The 19,619-nt window shown below is 41.1% G+C and overlaps 7 protein-coding genes across 9 annotated transcripts; 5 read left to right on the top strand and 2 right to left on the bottom strand.

Annotated features, from left to right (window-relative positions):
• Positions 1-267: 267 nt before the first annotated feature.
• On the top strand, positions 268-6,172 carry LOC133845726 (spondin-1). The gene is made up of 5 exons (XM_062280275.1): positions 268-562; positions 3,288-3,682; positions 3,739-4,200; positions 4,262-4,487; positions 5,043-6,172. The coding sequence occupies exons 1-5, from the start codon at positions 367-369 to the stop codon at positions 6,068-6,070; spliced, it is 2,307 nt and encodes a 768-aa protein (XP_062136259.1). The 5' UTR covers positions 268-366; the 3' UTR covers positions 6,071-6,172.
• Positions 302-2,972, bottom strand: LOC133845727 (protein teflon). 2 transcript variants are annotated; one of them, XM_062280278.1, is made up of 4 exons: positions 2,057-2,972; positions 1,558-2,005; positions 1,381-1,488; positions 302-1,317 (listed from the first exon to the last, which is right to left on the bottom strand). In XM_062280278.1, exons 1-4 carry the CDS (start codon positions 2,875-2,877, stop codon positions 787-789), a joined length of 1,908 nt encoding a protein of 635 aa, XP_062136262.1. In that variant the 5' UTR covers positions 2,878-2,972; the 3' UTR covers positions 302-786. The 2 variants fall into 2 exon arrangements, with proteins under 2 accessions (XP_062136262.1, XP_062136261.1); XM_062280277.1 differs by having other exon boundaries at positions 1,558-2,972.
• A 1,031-nt stretch (positions 6,173-7,203) lies between the features above and the next one.
• On the top strand, positions 7,204-8,930 carry LOC133841544 (sulfotransferase 1C4). Its single transcript, XM_062274104.1, has 5 exons — positions 7,204-7,526; positions 7,582-7,816; positions 7,879-8,083; positions 8,148-8,274; positions 8,388-8,930. The coding sequence occupies exons 1-5, from the start codon at positions 7,442-7,444 to the stop codon at positions 8,804-8,806; spliced, it is 1,071 nt and encodes a 356-aa protein (XP_062130088.1). The 5' UTR covers positions 7,204-7,441; the 3' UTR covers positions 8,807-8,930.
• Positions 8,931-8,955: 25 nt separating this feature from the next.
• On the top strand, positions 8,956-10,622 carry LOC133841540 (probable asparagine--tRNA ligase, mitochondrial). Its single transcript, XM_062274101.1, has 4 exons — positions 8,956-9,141; positions 9,197-9,404; positions 9,476-9,702; positions 9,765-10,622. Exons 1-4 carry the CDS (start codon positions 8,983-8,985, stop codon positions 10,620-10,622), a joined length of 1,452 nt encoding a protein of 483 aa, XP_062130085.1. The 5' UTR covers positions 8,956-8,982.
• On the bottom strand, positions 9,780-12,211 carry LOC133841541 (nuclear inhibitor of protein phosphatase 1). The gene is made up of 4 exons (XM_062274102.1): positions 11,968-12,211; positions 11,673-11,893; positions 11,000-11,618; positions 9,780-10,942 (listed from the first exon to the last, which is right to left on the bottom strand). Exons 1-4 carry the CDS (start codon positions 12,209-12,211, stop codon positions 10,821-10,823), a joined length of 1,206 nt encoding a protein of 401 aa, XP_062130086.1. The 3' UTR covers positions 9,780-10,820.
• Positions 12,212-12,392: 181 nt separating this feature from the next.
• LOC133841543 (zinc finger protein ZIPIC) lies at positions 12,393-13,606 on the top strand. Its single transcript, XM_062274103.1, has 2 exons — positions 12,393-12,737; positions 12,811-13,606. Exons 1-2 carry the CDS (start codon positions 12,393-12,395, stop codon positions 13,579-13,581), a joined length of 1,116 nt encoding a protein of 371 aa, XP_062130087.1. The 3' UTR covers positions 13,582-13,606.
• Positions 13,607-14,081: 475 nt separating this feature from the next.
• Positions 14,082-19,399, top strand: LOC133845122 (uncharacterized). Of its 2 annotated transcripts, XM_062279486.1 has the most exons (12): positions 14,082-14,574; positions 14,635-14,752; positions 14,813-15,550; positions 15,615-15,941; positions 16,004-16,810; positions 16,871-17,050; positions 17,113-17,208; positions 17,288-17,323; positions 17,383-17,649; positions 17,774-18,133; positions 18,194-18,782; positions 18,838-19,399. In XM_062279486.1, the coding sequence occupies exons 1-12, from the start codon at positions 14,212-14,214 to the stop codon at positions 18,980-18,982; spliced, it is 4,026 nt and encodes a 1,341-aa protein (XP_062135470.1). In that variant the 5' UTR covers positions 14,082-14,211; the 3' UTR covers positions 18,983-19,399. The 2 variants fall into 2 exon arrangements, with proteins under 2 accessions (XP_062135470.1, XP_062135469.1); XM_062279485.1 differs by having other exon boundaries at positions 17,774-18,782.
• The last annotated feature ends 220 nt before the right edge of the window (positions 19,400-19,619 follow it).

The raw sequence follows: 19,619 nt of genomic DNA, 5'->3' as shown, positions 1-19,619 counted from the left end.
GTACTATATTTAGACGAAGACATTTGCTCTTATCACAGTTGCTTACGCTCCATTAGATAAAACGCGGAAGACATCGCAGAACAAGTGAATTTTCCATATTGGTCATACGAACAAACTCTTTTTTATCCATCCACACAGATCCCATGGCAGCTGTTCAATCACAAGGAGCAAAGTACATATGCTAATCGATGTACATCCATTGTGAGAGCAGTAATCAGCTGTCGGCTCATTTTGATGATAACTCGAAAAAGCAGTTCAGAAATGGGATTCAGTCTGTTTGTGTGCATTGCCTGAAGCGGTCGCGTCGCGTTATTATTATTTTGTGTTGTATTCGAGTAGAATACAAAAATATAGATTAAGATTAAGATGTCGCATTCACTGCGGCTGCTTGCCAGCATCATTGTGGTTGTCTGTGTTGTGGCCGGCACAATTAGTTCAGCGGCTGGTTGCTCGCGGGCTCCCACACATTTGCCCCATGGTCGACGAACACGCGGTGATAATGGATACAAATTAATTGTGGCTGATGGTCCCAATGGCTATGTGCCTGGCAAGGCATACAACTGTAAGTTAAGGTGGCCTGGTCTAGTCTGGTTTGTCTCACTTGAGATTGAGAGGTTTCATAATCAGCACTGGGGTTACGGGGCCTAATGACCCCATAGATAACAATGGACGTACTCTCAGCACTCGAGCATATAATAATATTGTATATTAAATCATTTATTTATTCTATGTTGGTGTACAATTATTTCAATTTGTATAGTATTATGATTTCTAGAAGGCTGCAAGTTAAGTGTTTCCATGTAAGATTTCGAAATGGGTTTTCAGTTGGCCGTATTTGAGGAATCCGCTTTCGCACTGTGGACAATAGTAATTATTTAAATGGCTCATCCGATGTTCATTGTAGCGTGATCTGTTAGCGCTGCATTCATCACACCATTCACAGTAATACACACATCTGTTAAGTTTGGGCAGAAAGCCAAACAATAGTAAGTAATTTTCGGTTGTCGATGAAAGTTCAACCTTTTTAAATAATTTTTCAGTGGTTTGATGCGTATACCATTTGCTAATTAAGTTCAAAATGCGCTTCACTTCGCTCACATTTAGATCAGCCTTAAGAGTTTTATTTGCTTGTTCCGTGAGCATCGACAATTCACTAGCGATCTTTTGAAATGTCTGCACAGTTGCACTTTTTTGAAAATTCCATATAATGTCTCGATCCCTTAGTATTTTGCTGAACTTAGTAGCTTTTGAGCGCAAAACCTCGCAAAATTCCACTGGCTTTCGGTGCTCGTAATATGGATCCTTGATAATATTCAACTGCAAATAAATGAGAGCTCAAAAAATGCTGATCGAAAAATGAATAAAAATGTCATAACTTACGCCAACAAATTGCAGAAGGACACCATCATCGCGTAATTTAGGATGAGTGGTTTCAACTGATTTTACCTCAATATCTTCCAATCCCAATAGCTCTTCACTCAAGTCCGTCTTAAATATAATATGCAAAATATTCAAGATATTTTTCCCTGAAAGTAAGTTATTATATAGATAACTTACCTGCTTAACATCAAGCGTTCTGTTAGATGTTGCGTTCTTTGGAAGTTTTCTTTTGGAATTATCATCAAAAATTATTGACATTTTAATTTCGTCAATCGATTCAACTAATGATCGTTTACTACTTGATTTAACTTCTGGTTTTGTCGAGATTTGACTTGTTAGCCCTTCTGAATATGTAGGTCTCCTGGGTATTTTGTTATTCCACATCGCCGGATTTGACCTGTCAGAAAAAGATTCCCGAAGAGCGTTTTGCATTTTCACTTCTAATTTAGAAGTTTCCTTAGTTGTGCCTTTGGAAGTTTTAACGAAATTTAAATCAATATTCGGCAAGTACTCAATTTTATCTATGATTATAGAAGACAAATTTCGATGGGTTTTGTGGTCCAGCTTAAAAGAAGAATCGGTCTTTAATGAATTGGTTTCAGTTATTATTAATGACTTTTTCAGTTTGGGTTTGGTTCTTTTCTCTCCGCTATTCATTGTTAAAAGATTGTAGAATATTGGCTTATTACGACTGACGGGAGTCTCTAGATCATGTTGACCAGTATTTTTCTTCTCTTTTAATAGCTTTCTATTATTTTCGTTCATCTTAGGTATGTTTTTCTGAGGTACATAGACCTCTTGCGCCAATTCTGCATTTTTGTGTATATTAACAATGTTAACTTTTTTAAGTCTAAATGAATTAACGTTATTTTCGTCCTGAATTTCAGTTGATGCAGTAATTCCAGCATTTAGTTCCTCTTTGGTATTATTTATTCGCTTAATCTTTTTATGAGTTATGGATGTGGAAGATTCCTTTGCTACTTCTGAGGCTCCATCTTTTTGAAGAGTCAGTTGTCTTTCACACTTAATTTCTATCCTAGGTTTCAGAGCTAGTGTTTTATCATATCCAGTGACAAGAGTTTTATTAAGTTCAGCACCTTGACTATATAATTCTGTGCCGGAAATTTGATTGCCTTTGACAAGATTGTTTTCCTTTAGTATGTTGATTTGTAATGTATTAGCATCTAGTCCAATTTCCAAGTCATTAATCTGTTCATCTGTTTCTCCGTTTATAATAACATGTGAATCAACCTCAACGTCGTCGTCTTCAAGGGACATTATTTCATTCATCGTATACACGTTGTGTTCTCTTGGAAATTCAAGAATGTCGCAGTGCATCTTCTGCAAGTGATGCAAAAATGCAATCACACTGATGAATATGTCACAACAAAACTGACAAGACAATCCCACGATATTTTCTTTTCGTGATACTACCACATCGCCGCATTTTTCGAAATTTACACATGTTTCTAATAGAAGATTAGCAAACAAACTCATCTCGCTTATAATTGCTTTCGTTAATTTTTAAATAATGTGTTGTAAGCAAACCGCGGCTGTAGCGATCGCATATTAGAGATGGGGAAATATTGATAGCACGTTCGATATTGTGATAGTGTTACCAAAAATAGAAAAAAAAATTTAGTATACTTTGAGGAAATATACTTAATTTAAAAGTATCGTATCTTTATAAATAAAGTTCATTGCTAACACGTAGAAAACACTTCAAGTACATAAACAAATTTTCCATCTTTACCGCATGTTGATCTGCAAAACACCACTATGTCATATCGAAATATGTATACACCACATTATACTCGTTTCTTACAAAATGCACGATCGAAGTATCGAGTACAATAACGAAACGGTTATTTGAATTGACTGGCGTTTAATACTTTGGTGTTTTCTAGTATTACTGCTCGGCTCTCGTACACATACGAAAATTCAGCACTTCACCCACTTCACCATCGCTGCTGAGGCACACACCGGCGCCAGACGTCCCCAAGTTGCCAGTCCACGCCGTGTTGGTCGCTTCCAGCTTTTCAGCGATTCGCTTACCAAGTTCAACGATCGCTGCGTGAACACGGTGTCCGAGGCTGACAATCTACCTAAGACTGAGGTGCAGGTTATGTGGGTGGCCCCCGAAGCAGGGTCAGGATGCGTCTCTCTGTCCGCCATGGTGTACGAGGGACCAAGAGCTTGGTTCTCCGATGACGGTCAGCTCACCCAGGTGATTTGTGAGCACAAATTAAATGCTGCAGATACACAAAAGGAATGCTGCGCCTGTGATGAGGCCAAATACAGCGTAAGCCCTAGCAATTAGTAACAGTTCATAGTTTTTTGCTGTACCGTAAGTTTTAGTTTGTTTTTGAAGGAATCTGGTCAAACGAGACACATCCTAAGGATTATCCTTTTGCCATCTGGCTAACGCATTTCTCCGACGTGATTGGTGCCTCTCATGAAGCAAACTTTTCATTCTGGGGCGAAAATCACATCGCGACCGATGGTTTCCGCTCATTGGCTGAATGGGGATCGCCAACAGCTTTGGAAACTGAGCTGCGCGCCCAAGGTCCAAAGTTACGAACTCTGATTAAGGCTGCAGGACTTTGGTATCCCAATGTCAATCAGAATACATCGTCCAAATTCCGTGTTGATCGCAAGCATCCAAAGGTCTCATTAACCTCCATGTTTGGCCCTTCTCCTGACTGGGTGGTTGGCATCAATGGCGTTGACTTGTGTACCTCGGACTGCAGCTGGAAGGAGTCTCTGGATTTCGATTTGTATCCCTGGGATGCCGGCACCGATAGTGGTATATCCTACATGGTCAGTAGAAGTGACATTCCTAAATGTTATATTACATCACACACAACTCTATCTTCCATAGTCACCCAATGCTGAGACGCAGCCCAGAGAGCGCATGTATAAAATCACAACAATGTACCCGGAAGATCCACGTGCACCATTTTATAACCCACAGACTCAAAAGATGACACCTTTAGCTAAGCTATATCTGCGTCGCGAAAAGATCGTTTCCCGCAACTGCGACGACGACTTCCTTCAAGCCCTCCAGCTGGAAGTCTCTGACGATGCCGAGGAGCACGATACCAGAGGTAAAATTGAAATCGTATTGATCAAATTTACAGCCATAATTTGGTTTGGGCAATCTTAAGCATACCTGCTAAAGGACGAATTCATTTTCTATATCTTTACTCCAACCTTGGTAACTAATATTTAATTTATAAGATTAATATTGAGTAAGATGGGAAAGCTGCAGCCTTAAAAATAAAATTAATTAAGTGAAAAAGGAAAGCTTGTTAGGCGCGGCTGGGTCACCATATTTGAAGCTTCTAATGGAAATCCCAGAGACCATCCTTTAGCATTAATTTCGCTCTCTCAAAAAACTGTTTAATAGAATAGTCGCATTGTGATTTGCGAGCTAGATAGCATGGTCAATTAGAATACAATCTCGATCTGCGGATGATCCACAGGACTATGGTCTCTAAACTTAATGTCTATGGTACTCACTATCTCTAAAAAACTGTTTAATAAACAGTGTTTAGACTGATGGACAAACAAATAGAGGTCGAATCACATTTAAGTTTCCAGAAAATTGGAATACCCTATCCATTAAAAGAATGCTAACTAGTTGTGTGATGTCATTACAGCCGAATGCCGAGTGAGCGACTTCAGTGCCTGGAGCCCGTGCTCCGTCACCTGCGGCAAGGGAATCCGCATGCGCACTCGTCAATATGTGAATGCTGCACACGCTGAGCAAAGCAAGTGCACACGTCAACTGGTGTCCAAGGAAATGTGCGTGGCAAGCTTAGCAGAGTGTCCCAATGGTGCGGGTGCACAAGATCGAGATGAAGATGAGGGCGAGAATCTTGCCAATTCGCAGTCGCTGGTAAGCGACAACGGCGAAGGAGCTGGCTTGTGCAAGACTACGCCTTGGAGTGTTTGGTCAGAGTGTTCGGCCACTTGTGGTATTGGCATCACTATGCGTACCCGAACATTTGTGAATCCCATGGGTCGCAAGCGTTGTCCGCACATTACCATTGTAGAGAAGAACAAGTGTATGCGACCGGATTGCACTTTCGAGCAGGTGGAACTGCCCGATCCCAAGTGCCCGACCACGCAATGGAGTGACTGGAGTCCATGCTCTGGCTCCTGTGGACGCGGCAGTGCTATACGTAAGCGCTTGCTGCTGCTTGAAGATGGTCAGGAGAAGGACGACTGCACAAAACGCATGGAGTTGCATCAACAACGCGAGTGCCAGCATGCTCTGGACTGTAATATCAACCAGGAAATGGCCAAGGAGATTTGCGTACAGCAGGCCGAAGCAGGTCCTTGCCGTGGCAGTTATCAGCGCTATGCCTACAATCCTGAGTCCGGTCGCTGCGAGGCTTTTACCTACGGCGGCTGTCGTGGCAATCGCAACAATTTCCTCACTGAAAATGACTGTCAGGTGACCTGCAACAAGATCAACGATGGTCAGCAGGAGCAGGAGCAAGAGGTTAATGTGCCAAAGCGTTGCGTCATGTCGGAATGGTCCGACTGGACGCCATGCAGTGTTAGCTGTGGTGTCGGCCACTCCCAGGGATATCGCTATCTCGTCAGCTCACATGCTCGCTCAGGTCAAGCCTGTCCCCAGCGTCTGGTGAAGCAGCGTCTCTGCACTATGCCCGCTTGTTAAGTAAGCTGAGAATTTCAGCTGTTTGCTCATTACTAACCACAACATTTAAATTTTGATTGTGAAATTCCAAATAAAGTTAACGTAGCTTAAACTGCCTCTTAATCGTGTTTATTATGTGTTTTTGTTATTACATATGTATGTATGTATGTATGTACATGACACAATTAAGTGCCCTAGGTCACTATTTGGATGGGTATGCTCATTTACCATTTGGTAATGTGAAAATTGCTATTAATCATAAAAACAGAACATGGTGATACACTTGCTCACTTATAGGTAAGTTTGACAAAATCTATTAGCATGTCAGTTATCGCAGGTGTTTAAATCCGTAAAAGATAATTGTACAGATATTGGTTTGAAATAATTTATGCAAATGTTGTAAATATATGTATGTTTGAATTTAATTATACAAGATTATGTCACCGCTGATCTGCGCCGTGTATAAATTATGTATGGTTATTTATAAATAGAAAGGGCTTTTTTAATAAGTGGAGGTCAATAAGAATATAAAAACTGAATTCTGGCTGTATGATATGAATGATTTTAAAATTAAGCGTCAGTTCAAATATTGAATTCGACGCGAATCGTTGTGTACAAAATTTTACAAATGAAATTCAGAAGTAAAAAAATGTTTATTTTTTAAACTAATTAAGAACACATTCAACTTTTTCATCATTTGCATTTTAAACAACTTATTTAATTATTGTGTTCATATTCATGATTAGAATTAGAATGAACCACAACAACAACAACCGTATACATATCTAGAAAGTGATATTAAACAGATTTTCGTTTAATATTTTAAAGAACAACTACAAGTAACTAGTGAGTCGTCAGTATTGTGTTCCAAATATACAAAAAAATACCAAATGTATAATATAATTTTTGCCCTAAAACATTGGTTTTTATATATCTTTTAAGGTTTCATCCGATTACTGCCAGATTTTCAGATGATATTATTTGAATTATATAAATAAGTATTTTTTTGGCGACGAATGTAGTAATTATTTTCTTTGTGTGTTACATACATAGATATTTGTGAATTAACAATTGTCTGTTGCTATAACACTATAATATTCATCTGTCCTAGCATCTATAAGCTATTTTATTTATTGCAGAACTAATAAGTTAATGGGTATATCTTGAGTCGAGATGTCCAATTAATTCCATTGCTAAGCAAGTACATTGACAGTAACTATTTTCCGCTTGGGCCAGCACTTACTGTCGAATTCAAGACAGAGTCAAGTCACTTTCTCTAAGCCGAAAGTGCAACAGTCAAATATGTATTGTAGTCTGTAAAAGAAACGCTTTCCCGACCATATTGGCAAGCGGCAACCAGTTTAGTTGGTGCTAGCCACTTGTGGAGTGCAAATGGATAAGTTACAGGTCAAGTTTCCACATCGCATACGCGACGTAGATCCCGCCATCAGTACGGAGCTTTTGGAGTACTTTAAAGGTTTGTGTAAGATCACAACTAGACTACTGCTTAGTAATCCTATAAATTTAAATAGGTGAGCGCACGGGATTTGTACAAGTCGGACCCGAGGGATACTTTTTTCCCCACAAGTTCAAAGAAGAGGCGGAGCAATACTATAATTTCGAGGCACGACCCGATGATATTTGGATCACCACTGTGCCACGTTCGGGCACCACGTGGACACAAGAGCTCATTTGGCTGGTTGCCAACGGTTTGGACTTTGAACAGGCCCAAGAACGTCCGCTTACAGAGCGTTTTCCTTTCTTTGAGTGGGTGCAAAGGGAAATTCCTTGGGGAATCTTTCGATATACTTAATACTTGTTTTTTACAGATTTCCTTTGTTTATGCATAATGATGTTAAAGCTGAGCTGATCGCAGAGAATGAGGGTAATGATAAGGCTATTGAGTTTATTGAACTCATTTCTCGACCAGGTTACGAAACACTAGATGAACTGCCTAGCAATCAGCGACGCTTTATAAAGACACATTTCCCGTTTTCCTTGATGCCGCCGAGTGTTTTGGAAAAGAAGTGCAAGGCATGCAATAAATTCAAATTGAACCAAATGTCTTTTTGCATGAACACTATCCATCTCATTTTAGATCATTTATGTGGCGCGTAATCCAAAAGATGTGGCCGTCTCCTATTATCATTTGAATCGATTGTTTCGCACCCAGGGCTACACCGGCGATTTCGAACGTTATTGGCGTTATTTTCAGCAGGGATTAAGTAAGTATTAGACGATCCTTCATTTATGATTGGCGAATGTTTAAAGTTTATAAATTATGTGTTTAGCACGAACATAGAAACACGAGTCAGCTTTCTAACTTGGATTATTTCAGATCCCTGGCTGCCTTACTACAGCCATGTGAAGGAGGCTAAGGAATTCAGCCACCTGTCGAATGTGCTCTTCCTTAACTATGAGGACATGTTGACTGATTTACCTGGGACTGTGAATCGAGTCGGTGACTTTTTGAATTGCAGACCAGATGCAGAAGGATTGCAAAAATTGCTCGATCATTTGAGTATTGGCAATTTTCGGCAAAATAAATCAGTTAATATGCATCAAATGGCTGCCGTGGGTATTCTAAAGGATGGCGAAGAAGGATTTGTTCGCAGAGGCGGCAAAGATAGGGACGCTACTAAGCAGGCGGACCAGCAAGAGTTTGTTAATAATCCTAATCTTCTGAAGAATGCAAATGAATGGGTGCAACATAATATTGAGAAATTTCAAACTGCGTGCGATAAGAATTTGCATTGAAAATGTTATCGATTTTTAATGTTCTACATTTACCGCCGCATATTTCTTAATCGACTTTTGTGTTGCATTATGGCTCTAAAAATATTTATAATAAAACTGTTCAATTATAAAATCATTTAACACACTGTTTTAATTTGTATTTAAAGTTTGCAGAATGAACAGCGTATGTAGCTTTTATGCAATCAATTGTGCTCATCACTAAGCTGATCAGCTGTTTCGCCGGCTCTTGTATAAAAAGGGAAACAATGTTGTTATTTAAAAGATTTCACAGCAGCGTACACCGCATTGCAGAAATAAGTAGAGCTAGCAAGCCTGGAGACACGTTGCACGTTAAGGTGAGCACCAATTTTCATTCAAAGATTCGCTTGCATTACATTCGTGGCTTCACAGGGATGGATAAAAAATGTGAGGCGACTGAAGAACAACATATTCTTGGACATCAACGATGGATCAACGAATGAGAAATTCCAGCTTGTTGTGCCCCGTAATACAGGAACACAGCAGCTGACCTCTGGTTGCGCTGTCAGCGCCACAGGTTGTGTTCAAGTGGCGCCCAATGGACACTTGGAGCTGCATGCCGACGAAGTAGAGTCTCTAAGTAAGCAACTATAATGTGATTCTATAAGATGTGATTCTTAACTCAATTTTATCTATTTTGTTCTCTTTAAGCGGATGGTCATTTAAAGGATGGCTATCCCTTTTCACCCAAACAGAAGCATGCTCCCGAATATGTACGTGAGCATCTGCATCTGCGCTCCCGCATCGACTATATTGCCGCACAAATGCGTGTTAGGCACAGGGCACAAAAGGCCATCCACGACTACATGGACGAGCTCAATTTTGTGCAGATCAACACGCCGTTGTTGACTACAAACGACTGTGAGGGAGCAGGAGAGGTTTGGAGTAGCATAACTCGTCTCTGATAACTTTCGTAGAATAACTGCAATTTTTCTTGTAGGTTTTTCGAGTGCAGCCAGAGTCGGAGCCACTGCTGAAACAAATGGCACGACCCAATATTCCATCAGACCAAAGCTACTTTGACCAAAAGGTTTTCCTCAGCGTCTCCGGCCAGCTACATTTGGAGGCCATGTCCTACGGCCTGGGCAATACTTATACATTGGCCCCTGCCTTTCGTGCCGAGAATTCCAAATCACCATTGCATTTAGCAGAGTTTTATATGTTCGAAGCAGAGCTGGTGCATATGGAGCAGCTGGAAACCCTGGCTTCCTTCATAGAGTGCATGCTGAAGGAGATTACTAATCGCCTGCTCAATGCAAACGCTGCTGATCTGCAATTCTGTCAGCAGAGCGCCAATGCTAGCACGGATCTGGCTTGGTTACAAGTACCGTGGAAAACGTTATCTTACGATGAGGCGCTCGCATTGGTTATAGCCAACAAACAAAGCTTCAAAAGCGCTGTCACTCCCAATGAGGGTTTCAGCAAGGAGCAGGAACTGTTTCTAGTTGCACACTGCGGCACACCAGTGTTCGTTATAGATTGGCCGGCACAACAGAAACCCTTCTACATGAAAACTTGCCGCAGCAATCCACAACTAGTGCATGCCCTGGATCTGCTGATGCCATCGGTGGGTGAGCTGTGCGGCGGAAGTTTGCGCGAACCTGATGCTGAGCACCTAAGTAGGCATCCACAGCTGCCGAAGAGCTTGGGTTGGTATGTGGAGTTGCGCAAATACGGCGGATTGCCAACAGGCGGATTTGGCATGGGTTTCGAGCGATATCTGCAGCTGTTGACGGGTGTGAAGAATATACGCGATGTGATACCGTTCCCTCGCTATCCGCACAGTTGTAAAATGTAAGCAAAATGTAATGTATAAATTGTTGTTATTTGCTGGGAAATATGACTACAATTTGCTCAATTTGTAAACGACGGGATTGAGGGATTCCAACAGGCGGAATTGGAAGCAAAGCATTCTATTTGTCCAAGGTTTTATCTCCCCGATGATCAGCTTCTTTTATGTTGCACTGGAAACTCAATGCATTCTATTGATGGGGTTTTAGAGCTGTCCAAGCATCGGCTTACGTCCTGGCCACGCTTCTTTGGCGTACTTCTTCTTTTGTGGACACATCGAGTCACTTTCGCCGCTAGTATCATGCACTTCGTCCACAAAGCGACGCACTGCAACAACACAATTGTTGAAGGGATTCGTACTGAAGATATGAACACTGCACTCACCATTCGCATTGGCCATGGCCAATTTTTGTGCTATAGATGAACTAGGCTCAAGTGGCTCCTCGTAGATAGGCGTCACGTCGGGTGCCGGATTGGGCAGCATTAAGCCTAACTTGGAGTTAATTCCAAGCGGTGAAATGGGTTCAAATTCATTGTTTTTCAGTTGATTTCCCGCATCGCTGTTGCTAGCCGGTAATCCCTGATACAATGGCGAATGGGGAATCGCAGGCAACTGATGCTGTTGATGGTGCTGCTGTTGCAGTTGCTGATGTTGTTGTTGCTGATGCTTCATTTCGACTATGCTCTGCTGGAACATTTGGTGACTCGCTGAGAGTATGCTCGCTGCATTTGAGCTACTGCCGCTGCCCGTGTGCAATCCCATGTGATTGGGCTCGTAACGGGAGCGTTTGGCAGGTACAACAGTTGTCTGCACTAGATTCCGAAATCGTCCCACACTGGGATCTACGTCTTCAGGATTGATGATAATCTCCTCATCGTTGAAGGTAACATTGCGACGTTTGCGGCCCTGCTTCAAAGCATTCTGCTTGCGCAGATTGTTATCGTCGGCAATACCAAGCATCGAAATGCGTCGATTGTGTGCCGTATTGTACTCTGTCAGATTCTACAAAGCAAGTGTGTGACCATGGGCATTACATTCACAACATTTTAAACTTACATCTAATTCGGTTTGGGTCTCCGGCAGCCCCAGCAAAGCGCCATCACTTGTTTCGCTCAACGGCAGATCCTCCATGATGTTTGCATGCTGACCACCGGCCGACGGACGTTCTCTTAGTATATAGTTGCGTGTCGATGCGCCAAAATGAAAGGTGCTATTAATCTGCAGTTGTGTCGGCTTGTGTGCCTCCAACCGCAGGGTGCCAATAAATGTGCCATGGGCTGCAAGAACGAATAAAAAACTGTAGTAAAACTACATACTTAACATTCCAAGTCAAGTAGGCAGGAAATCTCACTTGAGCCCAGATCCACTAGGTAAGCAATGTTTAGATGCTTGTGGTAAACAAAGGCGGCATGCACTCGTGAGCAGGAGGCGTGGTCAATGCAGAAATCATTCATTTGGCTATTGCGGCCAAATAAATAGCATCGTTTGTCATCCACCATTAGCTTTTGCACCAGTTTGTCGTCCTTAAGCACGTCCAAGTGCAGCCCCGTGGGCGGTTTGCCAGCCCAGCTAGGTATATCATAACTGTTGGCCATTCAATTTATTGTAACTTTTATGAGGATAAAAATCGTTAAAAACTCGATGGTGTACACAAACATAAAGACTAGACCGGTCGCGATGTTAATAAGGTACTAAAATATACCAAATATACTGTGTGTGAGTGCCAACTCGTTTATAACTGCACTTAAGTTGGCAGGGTACTTTCATTGCAAAACAATGAATGTAAACAAAGATTATATACAAGCTGCGCAACTTTATTTAAAGTTACGAGAAGGAGATCGAGCTTTAATTGTTATCAAATGCTGTCTTTGTGATGCAGGCGAATTAACAGAGTGGTCGCAGTTTTCCCGACACTTTGCTGTGTCACATTTTGCCTTGGATACATGCTTAATAAGCCAACGCACAGAGCTGGATGACGAGATTGAAGCGGAGGTTGAAATCGAGTTGCAGAATCAGCAAAACTGCGAGATATCTGAAACCGAAGAGACACATAAAGAAACAGAAGTGAAGAAAGAATATTCATACCAATCTGAAGAAGATGAAGGGTTAGAGGGAAACAAGGTAAATACACAATATACATACATACATGTTGTATCTCGCAAGTATAATAGTAAGTAATATTACTATTTTACAGCTAAATCAGCCTTTCTACAGTCTGCAGAATACACATCCCAAGCTTATACATTACTTTATTCAGCTCCTGCGCCAACATGAATATCTGTGGCGTGACGAGTTTAAAAACATGGATTTTAGGAACGAGCGAACTGAAAGCGCCCAACAAATAGGCAGATCCCTTGCCAGGCGTTTTAATGTCAAACTAAGGCCCCAGACTATTAGTCTTAGTGCTCGAGCACTGCTGAATTGGTTTAGACGTCAGTATGCTCTGCACATTAGTAATCGTGCCTTTCGTACCCGTCACCAGGATTACTACGATAAGTTGCTGAAATTTGTGCCCATATCGGACATTTCTGTTGTCAATTGCGACAAATGCCAACGCCGTTTCATCAATGAAGATCAGCTGAGACGGCATAAGCATCGCATCCACTTTGGAGGTGATCCTTATGTCTGTGATGTGTGCCAAAAAGGATTTGTGCACGCGAGTAAACTGCGTATGCATCAGAATAGATTTCACAAAAAATACACCCGTTGGAGTTGTCAGATGTGCAGCTATAGTGCTCCCAGCAAATGGGATCTTAAGTCGCATGTTGCCTCTCACAGTGGAGATCGAAATTTCATTTGTGAGCTTTGCGGCGTATCAACCAAGTCAAGTTCTTCGTTGGCGGTTCATCGGCGCACGCATTCGGAACCCACTATCAAGTGTCCTTATTGTCCAAACAAGTACCGTGAAACATATCTATTAAATTGCCACATTGCAAAGTCTCATTACATAGAAGAAGAAACTTAGTAAATAAAAATAAATGCATTTGATTTTTGAAGAAGGAATTTATTAGAATTTTGTAGACTTATGTATTTAAAAAAAAACTGTGTTTTCTCACGATATTTTGTGAATCAGATGTTGTACGACATCGATATTCGCAAAATTCGATGTTTTCCAAACTCAAGAATTCACTCAATTCAATGGTACATACATATCTACATACAAACATATGTATGTATGATCGTGTAGCGCTATAGAGCCATTGCCATTCGCACAAAATTTAGCGTAGTTTGCGGGCTGGAAATATCGATGTGAGAGAGGATCGATGATTTTGTAACCTTTGATAGTTTAAAAAGATGATATTATATAATGATTGTCAATTCAAGGACTAACTTTCACTATAATTAATAAATAAATAAAATACATATAAAATCTTTTCGTGATAAAATAATCGATGCTTAAAAAATGTAAAAGTATCGATTCATCGATAGTTTCAGCATTTTTTTCTCCACCTCTAATGGCTACGATTTGAGCATAGCCAGGTGAATCAATTTCGCGTTAGTGCGCGATAAAAGTGTATTTGTTTATTTGTTAGTATTATCGGAAGAGCAATAGATTTGCCTTTATCGTAAATAATAACATATTGAACATGCAAAGATGGCGAGCAAGCGATTGAAAATAGATGACATGGTTGTGGATTACAAATTTGCTTGTCGCTGTTGCCTTAAATCGGAGGCGGAGTTCTTCAAGCTGGACGCTCTGACCGAGTCTAGTTTAATAGACGACAATAATGGGAACTCCACAAAAATACCTCTAATACGCTTGCTATTATTCTGCATGCGTACCGAAAATCTGCCTGAGCTGCCGCAATATATTTGTGCTGATTGCAGTAAGAGTTTGCAAATTGCCTACTTTTTCATACAAAACGCTCAAAAGGCTCATGAAATTCTCTGTCGCAAATTGTGCCCTGGCAAGATAACGAAGGCGACAACGCGATTCAATGGTCAACCACCCCTAGAGGTATGTGATTATAATACTATGCGAGGCATCATTTATACACAAAAATTTATACAATTTCAGCTGCATCGCGGGGACAATGTGAAGCCCTCAAAGTCTTCTGTTCGCCACGAGTGCAAAATCTGTGGCGCCATTACTAGCAATCGTCTGGAACTCAAACAACATATTCGCATGCATTCAGGTAAGAAGAAGGAATTGACAAGATAAGAAGACTTAATCATTTTGTATAATTTTTTAACAGAGCAAACGCGCCATTCATGCAAGTTGTGCAAATTCGTGACGTTTAAGCAGCGACTGCTTCCCGAGCATTACAGGAAAGCGCATGGCTTAACGGCTGCTCAAATAGATCAGCAGTTGAAAATGCGCAAATCCTTGCAGGCCGCTACAAATGCGACGACATCAAGGCAAGCGAGGGAAAATGATGATGCACAAGTGAAGGTGTGTACACTGGAGGACATGGAGTTGCTGATTCCCACTGTGCTGACGCCCGAAGACTTCTCACAGCCTCAACTGGACGCGGATCAACTACGTGATATTGAACAACAGCTGGGGAACTCTTTGGATGTGAGTGATTCCGCCGTCTTGCCAGTTGATGATCCTACGGGTGGCAACTCGAATATGAGCATTGGGGCGGAGTTTCTTGTCATGCCCGATGGCTCGTTGCAGCAAGTCCATGGTGGTGCTGGGGTTGTCTTCGAGTACATCGATGACAGTAAAACCCCACAGCAAATAACGGCAAATGTCACGACAAACGTAAGTTTGCAGAACTTACTGGATGACTCCAAGTCGGATGTGAGATACAGTGCAAGGGATATTGAAATAAACCATCCGGTCGGAGATTCATTGCCACAAATCACTGTGAAACCAAAACTTCGACCAGGTCCAGGATCGACGAGTTTAATGAAGCACAAGTGTAATCTGTGTCCCAAAGTATTTCCCACAATTGCACGCCTTAAATCTCATCAATTAACACATAGTCGTAAGTTAATTTTTTGCCTAATCTCTAAGTTTCCAATCAATTAACGTTATTTTCTTTTATTTAGATTTACCCAAGTTTTATTGTGATCAGTGCTCTTTTCACTCGCTGCGCAGCTCCGATCTCATTAAGCACTATACCGAGGAGCATAAGTCTTCCATTGGCGATAGTAAAATTCACGTTGAAAAATCCTTGCAGTCGCTGTCGACGGACAAAAGTCGTATCTACTCTTGCGACATGTGTTTGTTTGAGACACCAAGTAGTGCTCATTTAAGATCACACTATAGTGATAAGCACATGATACAGCCAAGTGACATCCAACTGCGTCCCAGCTGGTCTAACGACACCAAGGATAAGGGATGCAGCCCGTCGCATTTGCCTCTTGGTATCAAATGTGTGTTTTTTACAATTTATATTTATGGAATTTTATTTACAAGCTACTTCGCTTCTTCACAGATCCATCAACATTCACTGGATCAGAAATTGAATCATCAGCAACAGCTGAGTCGACTGGAACCACAACGGCTACAACGCTACAGGAGCTACAACCTGCTCAGCCGACAACTACAGCTGTGGTTACGCCTGCTGGCGATATAAATGTGGTTGTGGATGCCACCTCGTTATTCTATGATGCTGGCGCAGAAACATCAACAGCGACAACTACAAGTACAACAACATCAACAGAACCAACTGAGAATGTCTCTGCAGCATTTGAAGTATTCCCGGAGCAATCTTTATCCAAATCCATCAAAACAACACCGAGGAAAGTCGATTTAAGTGGCATTCTGCCTGCTGTCAGTGTTTCTACTACTGCTGGTGGTGGCAATATTGGTGTAGTTACCACAGCAAATCCAAACAATTCTATTTTTGGAGACATGCAAGACTTCATTGACAATACCGACGTCGCCGCCATTTGCACTATACCAGCCGACGACATGCCGGTCGTTGATGGCGACGATATTGTGATTGATAACAATAATATGAGTTTGGATTTCGATGCCGAGAATTTGTTTGATGACTTTGAGGAAGATGTTGAAGTGGGTGACGATGAGGATGAGGATGAGGATGATCCCGACAATGAGGATGAGAATGAAAACAATGACGCGGCTGCCGATCAAAACTTGCTACTTACCAGTGATGATGATGATGTCGATGACTTTGATGACGAGCAATCCAAGCATCTACAGAAACCATATTGTATCTATTGCAACAAAAAGTTTACGAGCCAATACAAATTTGAGAATCATATGTTTGTACATCGCGGTAAGTGCAACAAGTTTTAATTTAGTTACGCTTTAAAACATATATGAAATCTGTTCTTAGGACTGGCGCCATATCGATGTGAACTCTGCACCAATCTGTACAATATGAAGCGTCTGCTCATACGTCACTACAAAACTGTGCATAAGCGGATGCCAACGAGGGATATGGTTCAGGCCAAGGGCGACAAAGTAACAGTGGAGCGCACAGCGATCGAGAAGCTGCACGTCGGTGTGGATAAGCGTAAGCGCTGTATGTTGTTTCAAATAGGCTTTTGGTATTCATTCGTTTATTTGACCTTCCAGCTCCGATACTGATGTGTGCCAAGTGTCCTTTTGAATGCGAAGTGGAGGGTGAGATGCGAAAACATCTCAATGCTCATCATGGCATTAACGATGGCGGTAAGTATAATGTTAAAATGTTAACACTAGAATCTTGTTTTATCAAAAATTCTTGTTGGGCTTTTAATATTTTCTACAGTCTCAGTACATGCCAACGAGGTGTTTATCATACGCAGTAAGTTTATTATTTTTTACTTACTACGGCAAATAATAATGGCTAATTCTTTTGCACAGAACTACCTTTTGAGTGTCCACGCTGTATTCGCTCGTTTGCAGCAAAACGCACGTTGACTCGCCATTTGCAGCGAAGTCACTTAGTAGACACAATCATTGAGATGCAGGCGCCTCAATGGACAACCAGTTCAGCGGCAACAACAACAACCACTATGACGTCTACAACCGCCTTGCCGAAGAATGCACACCGTATTGTTGCTGAGGTTGACACTGATGGCGATGGCGATGGTGATGGTGATGGCGATGGCAGTGGCTATGGAAAAAGCGGTAAGAGGATCAATAGCCTAGCAAGAATGAATTCAAACTCAAATTCCAAATATGCTCAACACATGCCGCCACAACGACAACATCTGCAACACGTTTTAAATACGAAATTGAAACTACTCTTCAGCGATGACATTGAAAAATGATCTTTGCTCATCGCCGTGTGCAACACAAGACAACATAGTGATAAACAGTGACACAGGAATTGAAACGGATAATGAGGATAATGACAGTAAATCATTGACCTCAACACCAACGTCTGGATTCGCAACAATTACCACAACAGCTGACACAAATGATGCTACCGATGATAAACAAAAAACAACTACAGAATCTTCGCCTTTAACTTCAACCTCCCAGATAACGTCCGAATCACCGACATCACCGCTAACAACAACATCAACAACACTCGAAAAAACACCGACAACATCAACACTTTTTCCAACGCCCACGCCATTTGATTTTGATCTGGATTTCATAGAAAATGGTGCGCATGGCAATCCGCTTAATAGCAACAACGACAACTTTAACGTTTTGCCCATCACAGGACAATTGCTAAACGGCACAGATAAACTACTTACAGCAGCATTGGAGCCGTCACCAGTTAAAGATCTTCGTTCCAGATTACCCCAAACTCCAATTTTTGTGTGCAAACAATGCAATCAGACATTTGACGAATTGAGTAAAATGTTGCAGCATGAATTGGAGCAACATTCCAGCGGCATTGTGTCGCCGCGTAACGTCTATCAGCATCAGTGTAAAGTCTGCAACACAACATATCGAACAGTGACGCTCTTAAATTATCACATGAAAAGGCACGCACCACGCAAAATTCCTTGTAAGCAGTGTCCCAAAGAGTTCACAACGAGTGCAGAGCTAGAGCAACACGTGGATGCCGAGCATCGGACAAACACGGCCTTGAAATGTGGCATCGATGGTTGCGAAAAGACTTTTAATTACAAGCATCATCTTAAGCGACACCAAACAGCTTCCCATACTCCTGTACAATACATATGTCCCGAGTGCGGACGCGATATGTTAACCAGTCTTCTTTTAAGAAATCACATAAAAATGCATAAGGGAACACATTCCTACAAGTGTCCAAAGTGCGTTCGGACTTATATGCGACCCGGACCGTAAGTTAATGATCCACTACCCATTTATATAAGCTAATCAATAATTCCATTGCAGCTTTCAAAAACATGCACTGCGTGAACATAAATGGCATCTTACTGAGGATGAGTTAAATAAAATGTATAGCGTGAATGAATCCACACCTCCGATAAAAGTTCGCGAACGAAGGTCGCATGATGTTGAAAACGATACGTCTGATTAACCATTTGACGCACCACGATTATTATATCATAAAAAAGAGAATATATATTTTGTATACATATGTATAATAAGTAGTATAAACGTTTATCAAGCTTAAGTTTATACTACGTTGTTTGGTATAGAATCTTGCCGCACAATGCAGATTGTCTGTTAAACATCCTATAGTTGTTTGTATAAATGCACGAATGAGAGACAGTTGGTGATCGAGTTAATTATTATGTTAAATTATATACATATATATACGAAAGTGATAGGATTACTGTTTTTTTTTTTATATTATTTTTAATTGACTAAGTATGCTTAATTTAAGCACACATGAACTAAGCCTTGAACTTATAAATTTTAATTTCTTTCTGACTAAACTGCACAAATCTCAATATATTTCACATCTACCTTAAATTAAGTGTTTGTTTCAAACATTATTAAATCATTAAACGTAGTCAAAAATACGTAACATGACAATTATTTCGGGCTGCAAGGGGGGTTTTCTTGTTCTATCCGACCAAAGCGTGAAGTAATCAAAACAGTGGAGTCTCCTGTATGATTGTGAATGTTTTAACTACTTAGCTTCAAATGTCTTTGGTGATATTCAATTGTTCGCGGTTTTTTAGATACCCCATTGCACTTATCGATAAATT

Source organism: Drosophila sulfurigaster, chromosome 3 (genome assembly GCF_023558435.1).
Source record: "Drosophila sulfurigaster albostrigata strain 15112-1811.04 chromosome 3, ASM2355843v2, whole genome shotgun sequence".
Taxonomy (NCBI): Eukaryota; Metazoa; Arthropoda; class Insecta; order Diptera; family Drosophilidae; genus Drosophila; species Drosophila sulfurigaster.
This window is presented reverse-complemented; position numbering and strand designations above follow the sequence as displayed.